This window comes from Ammodytes marinus, assembly GCF_949987685.1.
Source record: "Ammodytes marinus genome assembly, chromosome: 11".
Taxonomy (NCBI): Eukaryota; Metazoa; Chordata; class Actinopteri; order Uranoscopiformes; family Ammodytidae; genus Ammodytes; species Ammodytes marinus.
In genome coordinates, this window is record NC_137215.1 from 4,001,370 (window position 1) to 4,026,535 (window position 25,166).

General features: G+C 39.2%; 1 protein-coding gene and 1 long non-coding RNA gene across 3 annotated transcripts in view; one reads left to right on the plus strand and one right to left on the minus strand.

Annotated features, from left to right (window-relative positions):
- wdfy4 (WDFY family member 4) overlaps window positions 1-25,166 on the minus strand; it is a 116,112-nt gene that overhangs the window by 76,188 nt on the left and 14,758 nt on the right. For both annotated transcript variants that reach the window (XM_080037131.1, XM_080037130.1), the window contains exons 9-10: window positions 23,901-24,133; window positions 23,098-23,243 (exon numbers count right to left, since the gene is read on the minus strand). In XM_080037131.1, coding sequence (XP_079893257.1) covers window positions 23,098-23,243; window positions 23,901-24,133 — 379 coding nt within the window. The remainder of the gene's footprint in view (window positions 1-23,097; window positions 23,244-23,900; window positions 24,134-25,166) is intronic.
- LOC307257798 lies at window positions 13,420-14,883 on the plus strand. Its single transcript, XR_013845106.1, has 5 exons — window positions 13,420-13,513; window positions 13,649-13,764; window positions 13,877-13,977; window positions 14,110-14,306; window positions 14,435-14,883. It is a non-coding gene; the product is annotated as an uncharacterized lncRNA (long non-coding RNA).

Sequence of the window (25,166 nt, forward strand, 5' to 3'; positions counted from 1 at the left end):
GGTGAAGGATTTGGAATAATCAATACAATGAGCAAACTCTTTGCCATGTGCAAGTTTCAAATGGTTCCAATAGAAAGCACTAAAGAATATAAACAATATATTGTTTCATGTAGCCTAATGTATCGTTTGTGCTGACACATTTTGCAGGGATTATTTAAATCATATTAATGTGGTGATTTCATGCAAAAAAAAAAAAACAATAGAAAAAAACAAAGCAAAACTTTGATTCTACCCACCAAACTTGTATGAGTTTATTATCTTGTTAACCTGTATATTTGGCTTATTTTGTTTTTCTTAATTTAATTTCAATTGAAAAACAATTGCTTGCCTCTGTAATCACTCATTCTTATGGTCTTTTTGTCTTGTATCTTTTTTTGAATTTCAGAATGGAATTTGAGAGCCCAAAAGCCTTCAAGGTGCTACAGTTGAGCCAATCAACAAAGGTGGCAAAGTGGGGGGTCAGCCATTACAAAGCATCGCCGCTCAGTCAGTATACCAATACCACTGCAGCTGTCTCGGACGGGAAAACAGTCTGCACAATCACAATATTCGAAAAATTGGCCAAGGGCCTAAAAGAAGGGGAGTCCTATATTTTTAAAAATTTTGCAAAGAGCACAGAGGGCAGCAGGACGGCACTACTGTGCCATCGCAAAAGCAAGATTTTTAAGTGCGCGGCAGTGAAGGTCCCTTCGGCCCTGGAGGGGGAAGCCAGGGGACTTCTGGACCCTCCCAGCAAGGAGGTATCCCTCCAGGACCTGAAGATGGAGGACCTGGGGGGGTACCTCACCATTCAAGGTGTTGTGCTGGAGGTAAGTTGTTGCAGATTGTTGGTGTTACCTACTTCTTTTTAATGCATTCAAATTCACAACGTAGAGAGAGAAAGAGAGAGGGATGGTAAACAGCAGGTTTCATACCAAATTAATAAAGTAGTTTGTACTTCTCCTTTCCCATTCAGCTTCTGCCGTTCAGGACTAGAGGGGGAGCCAGTGCATCAGATGTCCCCGTCAGGGACATTAGATTCAAAGAGGTAGGGTTTCTTTTCATTATGTTACTAGTGACTTTGTTAGCAGCTCATTGCAATACCAGATCCATATTTTTTAGTAAATAAATGAATGTAATTTATATAATAAAAATACAAAACTTTCCAGTCATCGTCTGTCTGAATCACATTTTATTACTAAATAAGTACTAATGCTGCCTGTTGTGTTATTGAAGGGAGAGAAGGAGATAAAACTTACACTCTGGAGGGAGGCCAACTTGGCCGAGATGGAGGTTGGGTGGCCCATCCGGGTCACCCACCTCAGGGGCTCCTCCGTCCAGGCTCTTTGGACCACAAATTGGTCAAAGGTGGAGGTGAGTAGATTACTTCATGTTTTGGATTGTCCATTACAATTGCTGTCACGCTGAGCTTGTACCAGGCAACTATTTATAATCTTATTTCCTATAGGTGGTACCATCCGAAATCATTTTCAATATTGAGGGCTACAGCACCGGCAACAACACGCGTGTGGAAGTAATAGATACCGAAGGAGAGGAATTCCACATACCGGTGGATGTGTGGCTTGATGCCTTCCCTGAAGGCATCATCACCCCACTGAGGGTGAAATTTATTTTCCATCACTACTTAGAGAGCATTGAAGTGGTGTGATGATGCCTTCAGGGGATGTGTTGAGCCACACAACCTTCCCCGTCCCACCACCACCGCCACACACACACACACACACACACACACACACACACACACACACACACACACACACACACACACACACACACACACACACACACACACACACACACACACACACACACACACAGTTCATATTTATCTTTTTTTATAATTAATTTGTTTATAATCATTATTCTTTATTAATATTTTTATTTTGTACATAACTTCAATTTAATTTTTAGATAATATTGTTCCTTTTTTAAATCATTGTGTTTTTTTATTTTTGTAAATAAATATATTTGAATTTGAACATGTTTGAATGGAGTTTTTGTCAGGAATTAATAATGTGTTCAATATGTGTTATTGATTGGTAAACACTGAGAGTTAGACTACATTTATGATTTACATTTTTTGGGAGGAGTTTAAGGAGTATGAATGATTAGAACATGGTTTGATTGTTATGAATAGACTTGAAAAGATGATAGTCACCTTGAATCGAAATCAGACTTGCTATAAGGCTATATTTTAATACAAGTGTACCAATACAGAAACTCATGAAGGTATAACAACAAATGTGTTTGGGCCTACGTGTGGGGTAAGAGGGAGAGGAATAAAAAGGTGAGAGTACAAAGCAAAAATATTTTCTTGACCGCTGCCTTAAACAGGAAATGAAACACATATTTTAGTACTGCCAGTACACACACATATGAAAAAAAAAACATTTAAAATGTGTTTTAAATCATAGATTATAGCCTCGTTTCACTACGAGCCGTCTTGTTCAGACCTGCGCAATTATGCTGTGCGCTCAGCAAGACGCGCGTCATAATTGCGCAGGTCTGAGCAAGACGGCTCCTAGTCAAACGAGGCTATAACAATCTTGAAGTGACCGCCATGTTGGAATGAGTCGACGCCTACGTCACCCGGTTGGTTCCCTCTCCGAACACTGGCTTGTACGGAAAAGAAGTCACGGTAAGAAATGGTAAGTGTAGGTTTCGATCAGCTGTGACAACAAAGGGTGTCAACAGACGTCTGGTTTATTGTTAAAGTGTGTTAATTAAATCGTGTTTGTGCTTATGATGGTTGTGCTTTTATTAATGATTGATAAATTACACACACGCCTACTGCACAGCAGAAGCAGTTGGTGAATTCGTAATCGATGAGGCTGCATTCATTTGCAGTAGGAAATCCAAGGGCTCAATTAATTGACACTTTAACCATGCATTCATTTTAATACAATTTATGATAAGCACGTCTATGAAAGTGTTTGAAAAAGCAGCAGGTGTGTGTACGTACACACACCTGCTTTTTCGTGTCTGTACACACACGATGTCGCATTTCTTAAGCTATCTATATTTGACTGGAATTTTCCGAGTGTCCGTGAACGCACGTCATCGTACTGTACAGTTCTCCTCTGGTCTTTGCGGTGAGTAGACGTGTCTCTTAACTGACAACTATAACTGTATAAAAAGACGGCTGAGTGGTTTAACATTAATATTAATTATTTAATAACGTGATGACTTGTTACACGCTAGAGGTACTAAAGCCTTTATGCCTTTCTGGTCCGACATTGTTATGGTAAAGTAGGTTATGAAGCTAACGGCCGTACAGCCTTTAGCGTTGTTGCTAAAGCTAGATATTAAATATCCCCCACTGAAGAAGAATAAATAATTCCCACTGTGTAAGAAATGTTCTTATGTTCACTGTCGGACTGCTACAGCAGGTCAGCAGTGAAACTGCTTTGCGCCGGCTGTTAAATTGTTATGGGGGAGGCCGCAGCGCATGAGTTAACTAGCTAAGTAGAGACACTGCTAGCCTTGAAGTTGCCTATGATGACTCAGGATATACTAGCTTTAGGCTACGTGCTGTTGCTTGGAAGCTAACTCAGAAGTGAACGCAAGCACAGTATTGAGACAGCTGGAAATGTATCATTTCATTTGTCTTTCCCTTAAATCATAATACAACATTAGAACCATAACGCGACCTCGGAAGGAACAATAATGCTTGGGTAAATCGTTTTTTTTTTTTTTTGCTTTTGAGGAAGTTAGCTATGGGGCTGGCTACTATTGTCTAGCAACGATGACAGACAGGCTCGCTGCAGCTTCGCTCGCTGTGCCTCTTCGGCGGCCAAGTCCCAAAATGTCCAGATGGGCAAATTCTAGTTGTGATTTATTATAACCCAAAACATCCCTAGAATACGTTTTGTAGAAGACTACTTTACCAGTAGATTACTTAAAGCTGCAGTTGATAATTTCAGCCGTTGGGATCCCAACGGCTGTTTTCCCAACGCTCTACCTGCTGTAGCTCATCCCTCTGAACGACAGCTACGCGCGTTCATGTGAATTCAGTTGACAGGAGACAAACACCATGTCCGATTCCGAGGTGATTAAACATTAGTAATGATAACTACATACGTACATATTGAGCATACATTTTAATCACAGACATACCATGTGGGCCTATGTTAGCTTAAAATCATTGCAAGTGTGCTGGTTGGCCTAACAAAAGTAGCTGTAACAGCCAGGCAAGATAGCAAACTAATTGTAAGAGCGGAGAGGTGTGTGTGTATCTCCTACTATCTATGCTCCTGCTCTGACCGCAGCTGGGAGGGGCTGCTCGGGCAGTGTTGCCAACTTAGCGATTTTGTCGCTATATTTAGCTACTTTTCAGCCCCCTTCAAACAATAATTTTTTATAATATAATTATTTTCTGAAATGTTTGAATAAATATGCAAATTAGCCAATGTTTATGCGTCCAAAGTTTTAACAAAACAAAATGAATACAGTCTTTTTTAATGTTCTAAATAAAAAAATACTATCAAAAAATAGTGCTGCCTTTTTCGGTGAAGCATCTAACAATTTGGTCTAATTTAACACTTCAAATTTATTTTAATTATCAAAAGCATAGTATTGGACAATCCATATCATTTTCAGACCATTTGTTGAATGAAAAAAATAGTTTCCCGCAAAAAAATGTCAATTTGACCCCAGTACAACAGGAGGGTTAAAAAAATTGGAAACACACAAATTACCCATTTGTTTTTCTATTCAATATTATGAACTAAAGTCAATGCATTGCTTGCTGCTTTGCAAGCACAATAAATTATATTAAAGTTTTCCATTAGAACAACAATTGAATCTCTTGTCAATAAAGATTTTATATTGCCATGTGAAAAGTAGGGCACCTCTAATGAATCAACAGGCTATATACTGTGCGCTCATTATTATTACTGATTGTTATCTCCTCTCTGTTTCACATGCAGAATTACAAGAAGACGATTGGCCCTGCAGTCCTGCATGTTTCTCCCATCCCAACCCCCAACCCCTCTATCCTCTGTCTTCCTCCATCTGTTGTCTCTTACTTCTTTCTCTCTCCCCGTTTTCACGGGTTTTCACTGTTCAGCCTATTGAACTATTGACCGAGGCACTGATAAAGTACCACGTCAGTTGCTGATTTTTGAAAGTGGCACCACTGATAAAGGCCACGTCAGTGTTGTTTTGAGTGGCACTTACAAAACTTTTGACCCTGTGGCTTTGCCATTTCTGACAAATATAACTTACTAACTTGACTGTGACCATGCCCAGGAAGGGGAAGAAGTCTCAAGCATCAAAGGTACGCTGGCTTAAGTTAAGCGAGTTTCTACACTCAACAGAAGCTCAACATGTGGACAATGTTCAACCTCGCAACAACAGAGAAGTAAATGTTTCTGAACCTTCTAATGATAATGTAACATGTGTGTTGGCATCCCGCAGTCAGAACCATCATATGTATCATGAGTCCAAAAACAGTCAGTGCACCTGTAACTCTGTAACATTTCTAGCTTACCTGCATGAGTTACATCACCTCCAAAGTGCAGAACTTGATCTTGTTTTAGATAGAGGCCATGACATGTATTCACTTGTAGTGGAACAGTTGGGTCATGATAAAAGGATGGTTCACAGACACTTGAATATAGAAGAAATTCCTGAGGTTGTTAAGGGCTACAGACTGCAGCACATAATGACAAAGTGTGACTCAATGTATGGAAATTTTCTATCTGCTCCTGCTGTAGGCGACTTCATCAACCTTGCAGCCAGACTCCAGTGTTTGTCATCCGGGGTAAATGCTCTGCTGATAATGAGTTCTCTGTGCATCGCTGTTTTCCGAGACCAGCTAGGAAGGTATGGCTTTTTTGACCCACACACCAGACGCCCAGATGGATTTCCCACTGACCCAGACGGTATTGGTACGGCAGTCATGTGTACTTGTACACATTTAAGTGATCTGATAACAAAAATTATCACAAGCTTCACTATGTTGGGCACCAGCCCTGATGCTCCTTATGAGCTTATTCCTGTGGTTTTCAACAGTGAGCATGAATTATCTGTTGCTGAAAATGTAGCACCAATACACTCTACTGCAGACATTGCTGTTTCACATATGGGGGAGGAGAACCTTAACACTATTTCCAGTGTTACAGACACTGAAAGTGACATGTATTTGCCATCATGCTCAGTTACAGAGTGCACACCCTCTGCTAACATTACATCAGATGCAAATGATGATCCACAAACTAACCAACAGATGCCTAATCCATCTAAACTTCCCAAACATTTAAGGGCCAAGTATAGAAAAAGAGCTAAGGCTTTGGAGAAGGCAAAAGCCAAACCTGACAAAACCGCTGAAAAAATCAAAAGAGCAGAAAGTCGACAAATGAAAAGAAAAAGTAAACAGAGGGAAAGGTATTCTAAAGATAAATGTGTTAACAAACATACGCAATCCCATACAACTGTTTCATACAGAGAAAGAAAGATGTCCTACATACGTTCTCGCTATCAACACGATTCTACATTCCAGCAGAAGCGGAAGCTTTACTTGGCAAAACGTTACAATCAAGACAACGACTTTAGGCAGAAGCGGAGGTCATATATTACAAAACGTTACAGGCAAAGCGAAAGCTTCAGGCTGAAGCAGAAGTCATACATATGCACCCGCTATCACGTAAATGCTCTTTTCAGACAAACTCAAAAGTCTCATGTAACCACTCGTTATGCAAAGGACCCTGCATTTAGATCCAGACAAAAAGAAACAATGAGGCAACGCATGAGAAACAAATACCAAAACAATCGTGCATTTGGAATGACTCATCGAATGAATTGTGCAATGAGAATAAGACAAAAATACAGACGCATGCAGAGAAGGCAAAACCAAAGGGATGACGGTCTGATGAGAGATTCTATGGATGACAGTCTCATTAGAGATGTAATGGAAGACATTCAGATGAGAGATGCTATAGAGGTTTTTCGATCCAATATAAAAAAAGCACCGATACATGGCTGCACGGTCTGCTGTCGGGCATTGTTTCCAAATCAAGTGAGATGTTGCGATAGATCAAAGTACAATACAAATCCACTTGTTGCTCAAACCTGCCTGACAGGGAAGTTTGTTCATGTTTGTACTGATGAGTGTCAAAATGCACAACAATGCACAGTACCAGATGAAAGAAAAAAGGAGTGGATCTGTCACACTTGCCACGAGCACCTTAAAACTGGAAGTATGCCACCACTTTCCATGGCTAATAATCTAGAGCTGGCAGATATTCCCACTGAACTTTGTGATTTGAACATTTTGGAGAGGCATCTCATTTCCAAATGCATAACATTCGCCAAAATTATACCACTACCGAAAGGAGGTCAACGCCAAATTTGCGGAAACTTGGTCTGCGTCCCATCAGAAGTACAAGAAACGGTAAATGCCTTACCGAGACTAAGAAGTGAATCTCAGGTCATGAGAGTTAAACTTAAGAGGAAATTGTGCTATACCGGCCATCAACTTTACCAAAGTGTAACATGGACTAAACTAGTGAGGGCTTTGTGCAAACTAAAGGAGGTCCATCCGCAGTACACTGACATAACAATCCGAGATGAGGAAGAGCTTTGTGACCCATTAATTGATGAGGAAGCTAATGACTTGGATGAGGAAAACATGGATGATACGGACTATAATGTAGAAGATATGATGGAAATTGACACCTTTGAGAACGATGCACTCTGTGAGCCAGAAATTGATTCTGAGAACGATGAACAGGATACAAATAGTCAGTTGTCTGATGGTCAGCAACCACAGCAGCAGTCTGAAAATATTGAACAGGAGAGTGATGAACCTAATGGCGCCGTTGCTCTCGAGTCATGTCTACAACCAACTGATTTGACAGATGAAATATTAAGTTTTAGTGAGGGAATCTACTCGGTTGCACCCGCTGAGGGAAACAAACCAGTAAGCTTTTTCAAAACTCCTAACCTAGAGGCAATGGCTTTTCCCGTTCAGTTTCCCACTGGTCAAAACACTCTAGACGAAAACCGTCCCAAAACATTAACACCCTGCAGTTATTTCAAAGCTAGACTTTGCTGTGTCGACGACCGTTTTGCTAGGGATACAAACTACCTCTTCTTCGCTCAATTTGTATCCGAGATATATCAGGCCACTTCCAGCATGTCAATACAGCTGCGTAAAGCAAAACCTTTTACACGAGATGGTCGCAAAATAACCAATGCAATGTTGCAGAACAAGCATGAGGTTGAAAAACTTGTGCGTAACAAAGATGCAATCCGGTTCATGACACCACTAAGAGGCTCCCCCGCCTTTTGGGAGAAGACGACCAAAGACTTGTTTGCTATGATTCGTCAGATGGGGACGCCAACATTCTTTCTTACATTTTCTGCTGCTGAAATGCGCTGGAAGGAGGTTATTACAGCCATTAAAGCTCAACAAGGCGAACAAGTGAACGTTGATGCACTCGATTGGGAGGCGAAAGCATCCATCTTAAGATCAAACCCGGTGACCTGTATGCGACTTTTTGACAAACGTGTTGAGGCTCTGTTCAGAGATTTGATACTGTCACCCGCTCAACCCATCGGTAAAGTGGTGGACTGGTTTTTGAGATTGGAATTTCAGCACCGTGGAAGCCCACACATACACTGTCTCGTATGGGTAGAAGGAGCTCCTGTGTTTGAGGAAGACTCGGATCAGACGGTTTGTGATTTCGTTTCCAAGTACATCACAGCTCAGTTGCCTGATCCAAACACACAACCTGAACTGCACAAAAAAGTTACAGAAGTTCAGATGCACAGCAAAACACATTCAAAGACATGTGTTAAATATTCCAATGCCAACTGCCGTTTTGGATTTCCTAAAATCCCAGCCCCAGAAACCATGATAATACGATCTAAAGTATTGGAAGATGAAGATGAGAGAGAGTTGTTGGCAATAAGAAAGCTCAAAGCACTAAACCGCTTAAACGATGTAGCTGAGAGCGCATCTCTGACTTTGCAGCAGATGTTGGCGTCATGTGACCTAACAGTTGAGGAATACATAGAATGCCTGTGTATTAAAGCCAAAGCAAGTGAGGTGGTTCTAAAGCGTGATCCAAAAGACTCGTGGGTAAATGGATACAATCCTGCCCTCCTTGAAGCCTGGGATGCTAATTTAGATATACAGTTCATTCTCAACCCTTACTCGTGTATCATGTACATCTGCAGCTACATCAGCAAAGCTGAACACGGTTTAAGTGAATACCTCAAATCAATGATTGAAAATTCAAGTCATGAAAATGTAAATGAGAGCGATGAGATGAAACTGGTAATGCAGGCGTACTCTAAGAAAAGAGAGGTCAGTGCTCAAGAGTGTGTGGCCCGTGCATGTGGTCTACGCATGAAACAGTGTTCACGCAAGGTCATATTTGTACAGACTGATGACAACGCGCTAAAAATGAGTTACCCCATGTCCTTCCTCGAGAACAGAACACCAGACTCGGTTAATTTGTGGATGAACGGATTACCTGACAAGTATCAATGCAGACCAGAAACTCCAGACTTTGAGGCAATGTGCTTGGCCGATTTTGTTTCCACTTGTAGAATCGTCTATGGCAAACAGGCAAAAGGTCCCAACGTACTGCCCCTACTGAATCAGATGGGATTCGTTCAGAGAAGAACAAACGGTAAACCCGCTGTTATTAAATATCGTTGTTTCTCACAGGAGAAGAATCCTGAGGAATTTCACGGCTCATTGCTTAAGCTTTATGTCCCCTATCGCTCAGAGACAGAGCTAAAAACAAGAAACTATCCCACCTACCAGTCCTTCCACGACCGTGCCAGAGTTTGGATACCAGGTACAGAGCACCCTGAGATGGTGTCTTGTGTTGTGAAACGAAACCGAGATAAATATGAGAAACACAGGGAAGACATTGACAGCGCCATCGCAGACTTTGAACAGAATGGTGTTATAATAAACGAATGGAGTAATCTGGCTCCCGAATGTGAACTGCAAAGGTTGGAATGCATTGAGGAACTTGATGCCAGACCAGCTGATGAGGATAACGTGCAAGAGAACGTGCCAGACTATAATCTGAGGTCAGAAAACAGACCAGAAGTTGCCATCATGAGAGAAGCCCCTGAGATAGATCCTGCAATGTTGCGGCAAATGTATCAAAACTTAAACCAGAAGCAAGCATCCGTTTTCTACGCCATCAGAGACTGGAGCATAAAACGCGTCTGTGGTTTAAATGTGGAACCGTTCTTCTATTTCATTAACGGTGGTGCTGGAACAGGCAAGTCTCATCTTATCAAATGCATCCACGCAGAAGCATCCAAAATATTGCGTACACTTCCTCGTAATGCAGAGGAGTCTGACATTTCCAAACCTACCGTCCTGTTAACCGCATTTACTGGCACTGCGGCCTTTAACATATCAGGCACAACACTACATTGTCTCCTCAAGCTGCCAAGAAGTTTAAAGCCTCCGTTCATTGGCCTTGGGAATAAACTAGATGAAGTCAGGGCAGAGCTTTCAAATACAGAGATACTCATCATTGATGAAATCTCCATGTGCTCAAAGTATCTCTTTGCCTATGTCGATGCCAGATTAAAACAAATCAAAGGAAATCAGAGACCTTTTGGTGGGATGTGTGTCCTCGCCGTGGGTGATTTCAATCAGCTCCCTCCTGTGAGACAGTCTAAACCGTTGTGTGTCTATGATCCAACTCAGATCGACCTCTGGCGCGACCAATTTCAGATTATCACGTTGACCGAGATTATGCGTCAGAAAGATGATGTCCCATTTGCTGAGATGCTGAACCGCATCCGCGTTAAAGAGAAGGAAGAAGCATTATCCGACCAAGACAAAGCTTTGCTTTCACAGGCTATCACTGATCCGGCACACTGTCCAAAAGACATACTTCATGTCTATGCTACAAATAAACAAGTTGATGCACATAATTCGACATCACTAGAGTTGTTTCACTCTGACATCATAAGGATAGATGCAGACGACTATCGAAAAGATCCCAGAACTGGTAGAATGGCGATACAAGCTACACCTTTGAAAGGGGACAATAAAGAGTTACCTGACTCAATTAAAGTTGCTTTAGGCGCTCGTGTCATGCTAACCAGAAATATCAACGTGCAGTCTGGTCTCTGCAATGGAACATTTGCATGTATTGCGAAAATAGTGACCAGTGATGAGGGGAGTGCTTCACACGTCAACAAACTTGGTCTGGAACTCGATGTGGCAAGAAATCCCAGCAATATCAGTGCAGCTGATAATATTGTCTACATTGATAGACAGGAAGAAAAACTACTGAAGCAAAAGGGAGTGGTTCGCAGGCAGTTTCCTTTAAAACTTGCATTTGCTTGTACAATACACAAGGTTCAAGGCATGACAAGGTCCTCAGCTGCAGTCTCACTAAAAACCATCTTTGAACCAGGCATGGCCTATGTTGCTCTCAGCAGAGTTACTTCCCTCAGTGGACTACATGTTCTAGATTTTGACGAGACAAAAATATATGCCAATCCACAAGTCAAAATAGGTCTTGCAGCCATGGCAGAAGCTTCATTTGAACATTTAATGCCTCTGCTGAATGTCACAGCGACATTAAACAGGCCAGATGTTCTCACCGTCATCCACCACAACACAGAAGGACTTCCGTCTCACATCGCTGATATCAAGAGTCACCATGAACTTCACCTTGCAGACGTCCTCTGTCTAACAGAAACTCACTTACAAGGATCATTTGTCGCCCAAAGTCTCCATTTAGACGGGTACAAGATGTTTAATCGCAACCGAAATGTCTCGTACACAAACTGCCCTGACATGGGTCGCAAAAATGGTGGCGGGGTCGCTATCTATGTAAAAAACCATATCCAAGTCCGTGAAAAGCAGTACATTCAAAATGCTACAGATATTGAGTTCACAGTTGTCAAGCTTGAAGCTCCATTCAATGCGCTGATTGCTGCTGTTTACAAGCCTCCAACCTACAGCATGCGCTCATTCCTATCCAACTTGCAAAGCCTCTTGGATTCGCTAGAAATTATGGATCATCATCCGATCATAGTCTGCGGAGATTTTAATGAAAATCTGTTGTCCAGAGCAAGCAAGCCCATCCTTGAACTGTTTCAGTCAAAAGGTTACGAGCAACTTATCACAGCCGCTACCACCGACAAAAATACACTCTTGGACCACATCTACATCTCTCGACCACAGTGCTGTCTGCATTCTGGTGTGCTCCAAACTTACTACAGCTACCACAATCCTGTGTTCTGTACACTAACCTCAGAAATAATCTAAATGTTAATATAGCCTTGGTAACCATTTCAAAGTGTAACATAACTAAGAATTGTGTAATACATTGATGATTCTAAGTCAATGTCTTATGATGAAAAGGATTAGAGTTTGTAGTTATTGATTTCTCAACATATTCTTTATATTTATATTTTGAACAAAACTTAATACAGAAAAATACTGACATTAGTTTGTGGGTGGGATTGTCCTTATCAGCCAAGCTGTAACATCTGCTTCGGCTGTTCCAGCCTTTTACAGGCTGGGAGGGAGGGAGGGATGGAGGGACAATCTCACTCGAAAACATTTTAAGAAAAATATTCAACTATTTCTACCTGAATTGCAACAACGACAAAATATTAAATTATGTTTTCTTGAGCAGCAAAGCTTAAATAAACCAACTGCTAGGTATTGAAGAAAGTTGACATTTCAACAATCCTGTGTTCTGTACACTAACCTCAGAAATAATCGAAATGTAAATTGAGAGTATAGCCTTGGTGACTATTGCAGACTAACATAACTAAGAATGTTGTAATGCATTGATGGATTGTAAGTCAACATCTTATTATGAAAAGGATCAGATTTCATAGTTATCGATTTCTCAACATATTACTTGAACAAAACTTTATACAGAAAAATACTGACATTAGTTTGTGGGTGGGATTGTCCTCATCAGCCAAGCTGTAACATCTGCTTCGGCTGTTCCAGCCTTTTACAGGCTGGGAGGGAGGGAGGGATGGAGGGACAATCTCACTCGAAAACATTCAAAGATGACAAAATATTCAATCATATTTTCCTGAGCGGCAAAGCTTATTAAATAATGCAGCTGCCACGTATTGAAGAAAGTTGACCTTTTAAATTTGTGAATAAACTATTCTCTCAATATATAATATAATATAATATAATATAATGGCAGTCCAGAGAAGTGTTCACAGACAGGACACTGCAAATAAGTGCAGGTAACTAAAACATAACTCATTGTTAACAGTAATTGTGGGAAGTTGTTATGATTCATTATTGCTCCTGCTGCACTCTACATGACTCCTATTTACTAAATACATTTTTGTCTGTATATTTGTCTACATAAGTGCCCCACAGTTGTCACTAGGGAGGCCCCTCAGCTCAGACATGACACCAGAGGTCCTGAAACACCAACATTGTGCTTCACAATAGACGTGAGAGACATCTACTCAAGGCAGAGAGAGACCAACCACAGAGGTCTTCATCGCCCTTCATAGTTCTCTGGAACAGTGCCAAGTATGTAACTACATATGTTTTATGTTAATGCTGTATCAAAGCTTGCATAACTCTTCATGACTGTACTGATTTGGTTGTTGTCACTGTCGTCAGTATTTACTGTGAGTAACAAAAAAATTCACATTTGGTTTTCAGGCTGAGAGGTGGAAAATATGAATCTGCACCGAGGAAACGTGGTGATACTGGGGCAACAGAAAAAACCAGTGGCAAACAACCTGTGTGGCCATCTTGAGCTGGAACAATGCTTTTTTGTAAGTAAACGTTCTAAATCGAAATTGCAGCTGCACCTCAAACCCTCACAATGTGAAAAAAAAAATCAAATTATCAATTGCTTCTGATCTTTTCTCACTTGATCTGTGCCAGGCTGAGAGTCTTCAGCATCATGGAGAGGTCAACTCAAGGCAGTTAAAGACACTTCAACTCTGTGACTCTTTGCTGAGCTTTCAATTCTCTGCTTCAAAAATGTAAGTAGATTATATTTGATGCTTTTTTAATCAAACATTTGAACTTCTTTGTTCTACATGTGATTTTTAATGACTATTGTATTATAACATGTGTTCCCTCTCATATATACATTTACATTTTCATCTTCTGAGCAGTATCCTGGAGGCCTCAACTCGACAAAGATGCTTCCTGTGCCTGTCCATCCAGACGGCCACATGACCAACCATCCCAAAGGAGAGACAGGATCGTCTGCAGAGCTTCTGATGCCATCTCCTAATACACATAATCATATGGACTGAGGAAGAGCAGAAAAGAGGCAGGCAGTGCTGCTCCACTCTGTACTGAGCATGTAAGTAGATCAATGCTTTTTTTACTATAACATTTGACCTTGCTTCTTATGTAAGTGATTAAATGCATATATAACAAATGATTTGGTCTTATTGTAAAACATTTGTCTCTTGTTGATCTTCTTTACAGCAATTTCCTTTGGGAGTCTACTTCTGGACCTCAAACTGCTCAACTCAGAAACAGTCGCTGCCCTTCCTCATCTGGCCACTTGAAGAATGACTTCTGAAAAAGAGAGTTTCCTTTCCACTAACCACCATACACAGATACACATTGTGTCATCCACAGTAGCTACACTGTGCACAAGACTTTCAGACAATCACAGATTCAAACCAGAACTAGTATTTCATGCCCAGCCGTCTCGGTAGGAGATCCCTCTTAGACTTGGCCTACCTAAAGGTTTCTTCAATTATTTTTTTCCCTTATAAGGGTTTTTAAGAAGTTTTTCCTGACATGCTTTGAGGGTGTAAGGCTGATGAAGAAAGCAACACTGTAAATATTATATCCGCAGATTTTTATTTTTTCCTTTTTCTATGCGGTTAACATTTGTGATGTACCAATAACACTTTAATAAATTGTGAATTAGCTGAAATATTCTAACAGACTATATCTGATTTAACTTGAAGGTGGGCATTATTCAACGTCTCAGTACAATTCATATTAATTTAACCATTTTCAAATTCTTAATTTTGAAGTTGTTTTATAACAGTTTTCCCTCCTCCAGGGGGAGCCAAAAAACCTAATGCTATAATCATCCATAATTTAAGCATAATTAAATGTGACATCCAGCAGATGGAGATTTCTCTCAGTTTCTGTGGGTCACTTGTAGAATGAATGTTAACAATGGGCTTATTATTTAAAAATGTTCAGTCTTGTTGACGTATCCATTATATAATCAGCAGCTGAGCATGAATTGAGCAACAGAAGAGATGTAATCAAAGAAAAACATTAGAGATTTTTCAATCTAACTTTGGTACTAAAGTTTTGCCCCTAAACATTCTGTTTAGAGACTAAATACAACTGCCCTCTGTTTGAACAGAGGGGGTCTGCTCTGATTGGCCAGGTTCCCTCAAAGTAACCGGATAGTATCAGGCACCGCCCTCTGGCCTCCCGTTACACTGAGCGGACTACAGGGACAGGGACAGGCCGTGTAGCAGCATGACCATTGACCATACATGGAAAATTTGCTTGGTTCAACTTCACGCAATCCAGGAAATTTGGCACTAAGGGTCTAAAATGCATGTACGTCATTATCAGACACTTGGGTATCATTTAGCATCACTATATAACATATAATATATAACAACATATATGCATCTGGGTTTCCTACACAATATTCAAAAGAAGATCTGCATCGATGGAGGCTCCAGCCCTACTTTTGACAGGTGTCTGACACAGTTATTGGTATGCATATGCATAGAGGGTAGCCTACAATGTAACATATATTCGAACAAACATGTTGTTTTACACTTGTTGATTTGATTATGCCATCTTCTCTATCTTAAGAGGTCAATAAGATTATCATCAATATCCTTTCTGAAATGTTTTGTGTACAGGTTTATCATAAAATAACTGGGACTTGAAGGTAATGTGATAGGTATTATCAAATTTGAATATTGCGGTTTAAAATAATAATGTGGTGAAATTTTATTTTATGGTGAGAAATAAACACTGAACAAACTAGTGTCTCACTAGGTTTCTCCGTTTCCGTCTGACCAGGGCAAGTCTTTCAGTCTTACCTTTTAAAATATCACCTCCTCTCCTTATAACACAAATCTGGTGGTGTACTGGAAAGTGCTTTGGATTGGGGTCTCAAAGGTCACAGGTTCAAGATAAGTGTTTGCCATCAAATTTTATCCTGCTAAATGTGCATCTGACTTAGCCTGGAAATCCAGACCCTGATATCTTGAACGATAGAGGGTCTGGCCACGATCAATAGTAATTTCCAACTCAAGGGGCGGCTCCTACTCGTGCATTTCAAATGACACTGCACGCAGTTGGATAGCACTACAACCAATCAGAGCGATGCACAAGGCGACCTAAGCCCCTTTCGTTTAGCGAACAGCTGTTCAACTGTTAAATTAAACGTTTGCCGTGGTCGGTCGGCAAAACAGAACATTCCACTTACTTGCTAATGAAAGATTTGAGTGCCGTCTTCCAAATCGTTAAGGGTCGAGGCCAAAGCAGTCTCAAACTCACACAACATATCCGCAGCCATCTTTGATGTTTACTATCACGGCTTCGACGTCGCATGCACGTCACTGTCGTCATCCGGTTACGTCCTCCCCGGAGTACCATATAAAGGGCTCTGGCACGCCCATATTAGATAGAACCAATTGAAACCATAGCCAGATTTCTGGTTTTCTTGATAAAGCTTCAACGGAGCGTGTCCAGACCAACACGCGCAGCAAATTTAATTTGCCAGCGCTGGGAATGCCAGGCGACGTCTGACTGGGAACAGGAGTCATACTAACTGTGGGTGGAAGAGTGCATAGTCGATTAACCCTGAAATACAAAGGTCGGCGGTTCAAATCCCGGCTGGCGCTTAATTTTAGACTTACACAGATTTTCTTAAAAATGTGCACATATGTTGATTATGACTCACTAATGACCTCATAGGAGTTCAAAGGTCAAATTTAAAGGTCACTGTGACATTGCCTTTTGTGACTGCAGTATTTTATGAACGCTTCCACGGTTTTTCTTCAAATTTTGCAAAATGTTGATTCTGACTCAAAGATGAACTGATAACATTTATCATAGTTTAAGGTCATAATTAATTCATAAATTCATCTGAAAAGTCCATTCAAACTTCCAAATATTCCACATTTTTTCAAACATTCTATTGTTCAACCATTCTGTTCATTCAGATATATTCATCCTTCGTTCTTCATCAACATTCAGCAGTGAAGTTTATTCAGCATCAGCTTCAGTTCAGCAGCGCAGCATTCACACCGCAATTTCTTCAGGAATTGCATTTCTAGTTAAACTTATTTTTCCGCTTCCGTACGTTTTTTGGCTCTCTTCAACTCCTTCAAATCTTCAGCTATTTCAACCATACAAATACCAAAATGTTCAGCTCTTTAAGGACATGTTTGGACCTCTTTTAACATTTTTCTACCTTTTAAACTTTTTAAAATATTCAGCTTTTTAACCAACTTATTTAACACTGAAGCGGATGGGAGCAGCCTCCAAATCCTTCAAAAGTGTAACTCCTTCAAATTTTCAGCTATTTAAACCATTCAATAATCACAATGTTCAGCTCTTTCAGCACACTATTAAACACATTTCAACATGTTTCAATCTTTTAAACTATTTCAAATATTCAGCTTTTTAACAAATTATTTTAACATTGACGCGGATAGGAGCAGCATTCCAAACCGCTAAAACTTCCTCCGCTTTGAAACCTATCTCCTCCCGCATTTTTTCAGCTACAACCTCCATTCAAACGTTAAACAATTCACATTAATTACAGCTATTCAATTCCTATTCAACTTTTTAAAATCTTAAACAGTCTTTGAACAAACATAGTTTTAGTTTTAAGCTTTTTTCAACCTCTTTCTAAATTTATAATGGGATCCGGATGGGACGGAATGTTCAGAGGCAGAGTGGGGGAACCAACTGTTACAGTGTAGAACTCGTGTAAAAATACACCAAAACCTTCCACATAACTGCCTCTCACTCCCACAAATTAAACCCTACGCGGATAATTTTTACATAAAAATGTAGGACATATTCTGCCGGTCGCATAGATGTGACTACTGAAGCAATCGGACCTACACAATGGAAGTTTTGGGCTTCCAAGCTAAATGGTGTCCAACCAACTGCCGCCTTGATAACTGAGACATGACATTTCTGGAGAAAGGCAGACTGTACCACACCTTTAAAATGCTCTGGTTCTCATATTCTTCACATTACAGACATAATCTTCACACTGTGTCTTTATCAGATTCTTCTGGTTCTAACAATAAAATAATTTTGTCAGTTAGACTCACGGTCCGTCAGTTAGAGGCAGCGGTTTTAGGTGAGGTTTTGGATGAAATGACCTCTCTGAGGCCTCTAAAAGTTGGGATTTCTGCCTGATCACAGACCCTCAATAAGACATACACTCACCTTGCTGACTCACTCTGCCCATTAAAGGGCAATTTAACTTTTTTTCTTGATTATTTTTTTCTTTTTTCCGCTTTATTAGACAGTTCGGAGAGGCACAGTTGAAATGGGGCAAACACTCTGCTCTTTGAAGGCCTATTTCACACATCATTTTTTTTTCCATGTCTTTCAGTAATAATTTTATCTAGACATTTTTAAATATTCAACATCATTCCTATAAGAGTTAAACAATTCACTACTGTTCATACTTAAGACTGTTTCTTACTTTTCCACATCTTCATACTCCTTTAGCTGATTCATATACATTCAAGCCATCAAGGTAGTTTAGCTCCAAGTCTATTCAATTACTATTTCATAGTTTTAAGATTTTTATCCATGTCTTTCAACTTCTTCATAATTTCAGCAAGAAATGTTATTCAAACCTCTATATATTCAACTTTTCAACTCCTTTTAAACTTATTTTACACAATTATGACCTTTATAAACTTCAACAACTTTATAAACCTTTATAGACATTTTCAAATCTTCATACTCAGCTATCCAGTTTAGCGTAAGCTGTTTCAGCATTCACACGCATTTTCAGCAGGAAATGCATTTTCTAGTTAAACTTATTTTTCCGCTTCCGTACGTTTTTTGGCTCTCTTCAACTCCTTCAAATCTTCAGCTATTTCAACCATACAAATACCAAAATGTTCAGCTCTTTAAGGACATGTTTGGACCTCTTTTAACATTTTTCTACCTTTTAAACTTTTTAAAATATTCAGCTTTTTAACCAACTTATTTAACACTGAAGCGGATGGGAGCAGCCTCCAAATCCTTCAAAAGTGTAACTCCTTCAAATTTTCAGCTATTTAAACCATTCAATAATCACAATGTTCAGCTCTTTCAGCACACTATTAAACACATTTCAACATGTTTCAATCTTTTAAACTATTTCAAATATTCAGCTTTTTAACAAATTGTTTTAACATTGACGCGGATAGGAGCAGCATTCCAAACCGCTAAAACTTCCTCCGCTTTGAAACCTATCTCCTCCCGCATTTTTTCAGCTACAACCTCCATTCAAACGTTAAACAATTCACATTAATTACAGCTATTCAATTCCTATTCAACTTTTTAAAATCTTAAACAGTCTTTGAACAAACATAGTTTTAGTTTTAAGCTTTTTTCAACCTCTTTCTAAATTTATAATGGGATCCGGATGGGACGGAATGTTCAGAGGCAGAGTGGGGGAACCAACTGTTACAGTGTAGAACTCGTGTAAAAATACACCAAAACCTTCCACATAACTGCCTCTCACTCCCACAAATTAAACCCTACGCGGATAATTTTTACATAAAAATGTAGGACATATTCTGCCGGTCGCATAGATGTGACTACTGAAGCAATCGGACCTACACAATGGAAGTTTTGGGCTTCCAAGCTAAATGGTGTCCAACCAACTGCCGCCTTGATAACTGAGACATGACATTTCTGGAGAAAGGCAGACTGTACCACACCTTTAAAATGCTCTGGTTCTCATATTCTTCACATTACAGACATAATCTTCACACTGTGTCTTTATCAGATTCTTCTGGTTCTAACAATAAAATAATTTTGTCAGTTAGACTCACGGTCCGTCAGTTAGAGGCAGCGGTTTTAGGTGAGGTTTTGGATGAAATGACCTCTCTGAGGCCTCTAAAAGTTGGGATTTCTGCCTGATCACAGACCCTCAATAAGACATACACTCACCTTGCTGACTCACTCTGCCCATTAAAGGGCAATTTAACTTTTTTTCTTGATTATTTTTTTCTTTTTTCCGCTTTATTAGACAGTTCGGAGAGGCACAGTTGAAATGGGGCAAACACTCTGCTCTTTGAAGGCCTATTTCACACATCATTTTTTTTTTCATGTCTTTCAGTAATAATTTTATCTAGACATTTTTAAATATTCAACATCATTCCTATAAGAGTTAAAGGGGCACTGTGTAATATGACATCATCAAGAAAGTTCTAGAATGCAACGCTCCCTGGGTAACCCCAACCCTTTTGAATAATAACAGAAGCTACATTGGCCTTCAAGGACAAGAACTATTCTAAATTCTAAATAATGCACCTGATGACATTCCAAAAACATGGATTCCTCCATAACACTTGCCTGCTCAATGTACAAAATGTAACATTAATATTTGGAATTCTCCGCTCAGGAAGATAATTCAGATTATTGGCAGAGGTGATTTTACACCAATGAGGACATACTTATGAATGAGGATATTGATTTTAGCCAATAAAATACTTAAAATGTTACACAGTGTCCCTTTAAACAATTCACTACTGTTCATACTTAAGACTGTTTCTTACTTTTCCACATCTTCATACTCCTTTAGCTGATTCATATACATTCAAGCCATCAAGGTAGTTTAGCTCCAAGTCTATTCAATTACTATTTCATAGTTTTAAGATTTTTATCCATGTCTTTCAACTTCTTCATAATTTCAGCAAGAAATGTTATTCAAACCTCTATATATTCAACTTTTCAACTCCTTTTAAACTTATTTTACACAATTATGACCTTTATAAACTTCAACAACTTTATAAACCTTTATAGACATTTTCAAATCTTCATACTCAGCTATCCAGTTTAGCGTAAGCTGTTTCAGCATTCACACGCATTTTCAGCAGGAAATGCATTTTCTAGTTAAACTTATTTTTCCGCTTCCGTACGTTTTTTGGCTCTCTTCAACTCCTTCAAATCTTCAGCTATTTCAACCATACAAATACCAAAATGTTCAGCTCTTTAAGGACATGTGTGGACATCTTTTAACATTTTTCTACCTTTTAAACTTTTTAAAATATTCAGCTTTTTAACCAACTTTTTTAACACTGAAGCGGATGGGAACAGCCTCCAAACCCTTCAAAACTGTAACTCCTTCAAATTTTCAGCTATTTAAACCATTCAAGAATCACAGTGTTCTGCTCTTTCAGCACACTATTAAACACATTTCAACATGTTTCAATCTTTTAAAATATTTAAAATATTCAGCTTTTTAACAAATTATTTTAACATTGAAGCGGATAGGAGCAGCATTCCAAACCGCTAAAACTTCATCCGCTTTGAAACCTATCTCCTCCGGCATTTTTTCAGCTACAGCCTCCATTCAAACTTTAAACAATTCACATGAATTGCAGCTATTAAAATCCTATTCAACTTTTTAAAATCTTAAACTGTCTTTGAACAAGCACAGTTTTAGTTTTAAGCTTTTTTCAGCCTCTTTCTAAATTTATAATGGGATCCGGATGGGACGGAATGTTCAGAGGCAGAGTGGGGAAACCAACTGTTACAGTGTAGAACTGGTGTAAAAATACACCAAAACCTTCCACATAACTGCCTCTCACTCCCACAAATTAAACCCTACGTGGATAATTTTGACATCAAAATGTAGGACATATTCTTCCGGTCGCATAGATGTGACTACTGAAGCAATCGGACCTACACAATGGGAGGTCTGGGCTTCCAAGCTAAATGGTGTTCAACCAACTGCCGCCTCGATAACTGAGACAGGACATTTCTGGAGAAAGGCAGACTGTACCACACCTTTGAAATGCTCTGGTTCTCATATTCTTCACATTACAGACATAATCTTCACACTGTGTCTTCATCAGATTCTTCTGGTTCTAACAATAAAATAATTTTGTCAGTTAGACTCACGGTCCGTCAGTTAGAGGCAGCGGTTTGAGGTGAGGTTTTTGATGAAATTACCTCTCTGAGGCCTCTAAAAGGTGGGATTTCTGCCTGATCACAGACCCTCAATAAGACATACACTCACCTTGGTGACTCACTCTGCCCATTAAAGGGCAATTTCACTTTTTTTTCTTGATTATTTTTTTCCTTTTTCCGCTTTATTAGACAGTTCGGAGAGGCACAGTTGAAATGGGGCAAACACTCTGCTCTTTGAAGGCCTATTTCACACATAATTCTTTTTTTCATGTCTTTCAATTATAATTTTATCTAGACATTTTTAAATATTCAACATCATTCCTATAAGAGTTAAACAATTCACTGCTGTTCATACTTAAGACTGTTTCTTACTTTTCCACATCTTCATACTCCTTTAGCTGATTCATATACATTCAAGCCATCAAGGTAGTTAAGCTCCAAGTCTATTCAATTACTATTTCATAGTTTTAACATTTTTATCCATGTCTTTCAACTTCTTCATAATTTCAGCAAGAAATGTTATTCAAACCTCTATATATTCAACTTTTCAACTCCTTTTAAACTTATTTTACACAATTATGACCTTTATAAACTTTAACAACTTTATAAATCTTCATAGACCCTTTTAAACTTTTTCAAATCTTCATACTCAGCTATCCAGTTTAGCGTAAGCTGTTTCAGCATTCACACGCATTTTCAGCAGGAAATGCATTTTCTAGTTATTATTATTATTATTATTATTATTATTATTATTATTATCATCAAGATAGCTGTGATGATAAGGAGAATATTCATAATCTCAAATAGTCCTGAGAAATGTCCTATAAATGTAATAACAAAAATGCATAAGTAGAAAGTAGACATAAGGAACTTAATCTCCAGCAGTTGCCAAAATATATCAGACTAACAAAATTATTCGGATACCATTTGGAGAAGGGTTTTTTCAGGGCTTTTTCTAAGTTATTCTTAACAATGTCAAGTTCTTTGCTGACCTGTGAAAACTCTTGAGAGCCACCACTCCAAACTCCAGCCCTCCTGCTCCTCCTCCTGCAGCCAGTGTCCCGGCCCAGCTCTGCTTCAGCACCGTCAGCAGCGACCGCAAGGTCTCATGGGGGATGTAGTTCATCTTAAACACAACCTGGAGGACGCAGTTAATGGTGGAATCAGTGATTGTGAGTGGAGGAAGCATTTAAATTAGAATTTGCCATTAAGTTGTTTCACAGAAAATGTATGCACAGGGACTTTCCAGACAACACAGTCCCTTCATAGGCTGCCTGTCAGCTTTAGAGGTGATTGATTGATTGATTGATTGAAGTTCAAGATATCAATTTTTAGCTCTGTTTATCATTTGCTACTTTATTTTCTCTATTCTTATTTGCCCTAAAATATGTCAGAGTCAGTGATTCTGGAGAATGCTTGTTGTCAAAATCACTTTGTCAAAATCAGTGTATATCTCTTCCTGATCTGCTACCTGTATATACTGTGTGTGTGTGCACTGTGCACTGAAATACAATTCCAGTGTTAAGACAGCCTAGGCTCTGTAAATGTGTATATAAACAAAGGGGCCCACTGTAGCTAGGAACGGAACATGCCCGTTTACAGAGGCTAGGCTGTTTTTTTTAACGCACACATAGTACGGACAGGTAGTGGATTGTGAGGAGATATTCACTGATATTGATAAAAAGTTATTTTGACACCAAGCATTCTCCAGAATAGCTGACACATTGTATATTAATTTTACCCGAAAGGCCCAATTTAAATAAAGTTGAATTCAATTTGATAAGTCAAGTCATACCATCTCCAGCATTGAGAAGAAGAGCTTTTGTACGGGCGATGGTTTCCTCCACACACACGCGGCCAGTTGTGTCATGGACTGGACGGTCCACTCCAGGAGGAAGAAGTTAGCCGGGTCGCGTTCCCATACGGACTGAAGGGTTCTGAGGACCTGACAGCAGAACACACTGTCCTGAGAACGCAGTAAAGCCGTCTGCAAGAGGTGGAAGGCGGGAAGGTTCTTCACCGCGGAACCTGGAGAGAACAAGGTATATCAAGAGATGGAAAAAGTGTCAGAAAGTGTATTTTGTACTTATTTCATTTATTCACTTTTGTAATGTGTCTATATTCTATACTTGATGTATTTAAATCTTTATGTATTGTATGACCCTATAAAGCACTAGGCTCTTTACCGCTGAACCTGGAGAGAAAAGGGTATATTAGGAGATGGAGAATGTGTCAATAAGTACATTTAAGGATAGACAATGCAAGTAAAAATGTAAGCTTTTTTTTAGCACTGGTTAATTTTGAGATTTTTTGTCTATTAAGCTTTCATAACATGTCTCCTTTCATACTAGTATAAATAAAAAGGTCCAACATGCATTGTTTGCATCTATATATTTCTCCTACACAACCATATTTACATTTTCCTCTTAAAAACATGCAAGATGTGCATTTTTTAAGACCTGTATATAGGTTTTTTTTTTTTTATAAAATGAAAAAAAGCTGTTTTCAAAATCTGTTTTAATGTCAGTAATCAGCTGGCAAAGTTTCATGACGATATTTACAAGTTAAAACCTTGAACCTATTCACCTGCAGTGTCTCACCTCAAGCTGCAAAAGGACTTGTGAGCCTTTCAAAACAGATGAATAGAACTGGTCTGAACGTGTGTTGTTGTCCTTAACTTTTTTAATTGGAATATAATGTATTTGTGTACTACTCTGTGACATTATAATACTGCAAAACAATATTCAACTGAGGTCAATTTAGCCCAAAGAAAGAAGCTCCATTTATCTGATTTTACTGTGGCAAGGTCAGACAGGCAATTTCATAGAAAACGGAAAAACCAATAAATAACAAACAACCTCTAACACAGAATTCCACGTGTGAATTGAGTTACACATACGTAGATACATTGCAAACAAACAATATAACATGCAAAAAGGCAAAAGTAAAAGGAGCATAATCCGCCTTGATAGAGTTTGTTTGCAACCCTGTCAAAATATGTAGAGGTCGTCTTAGACTTGTGTATTGTTGTGAGTAGATAGAACTACATATACCTGGGTAA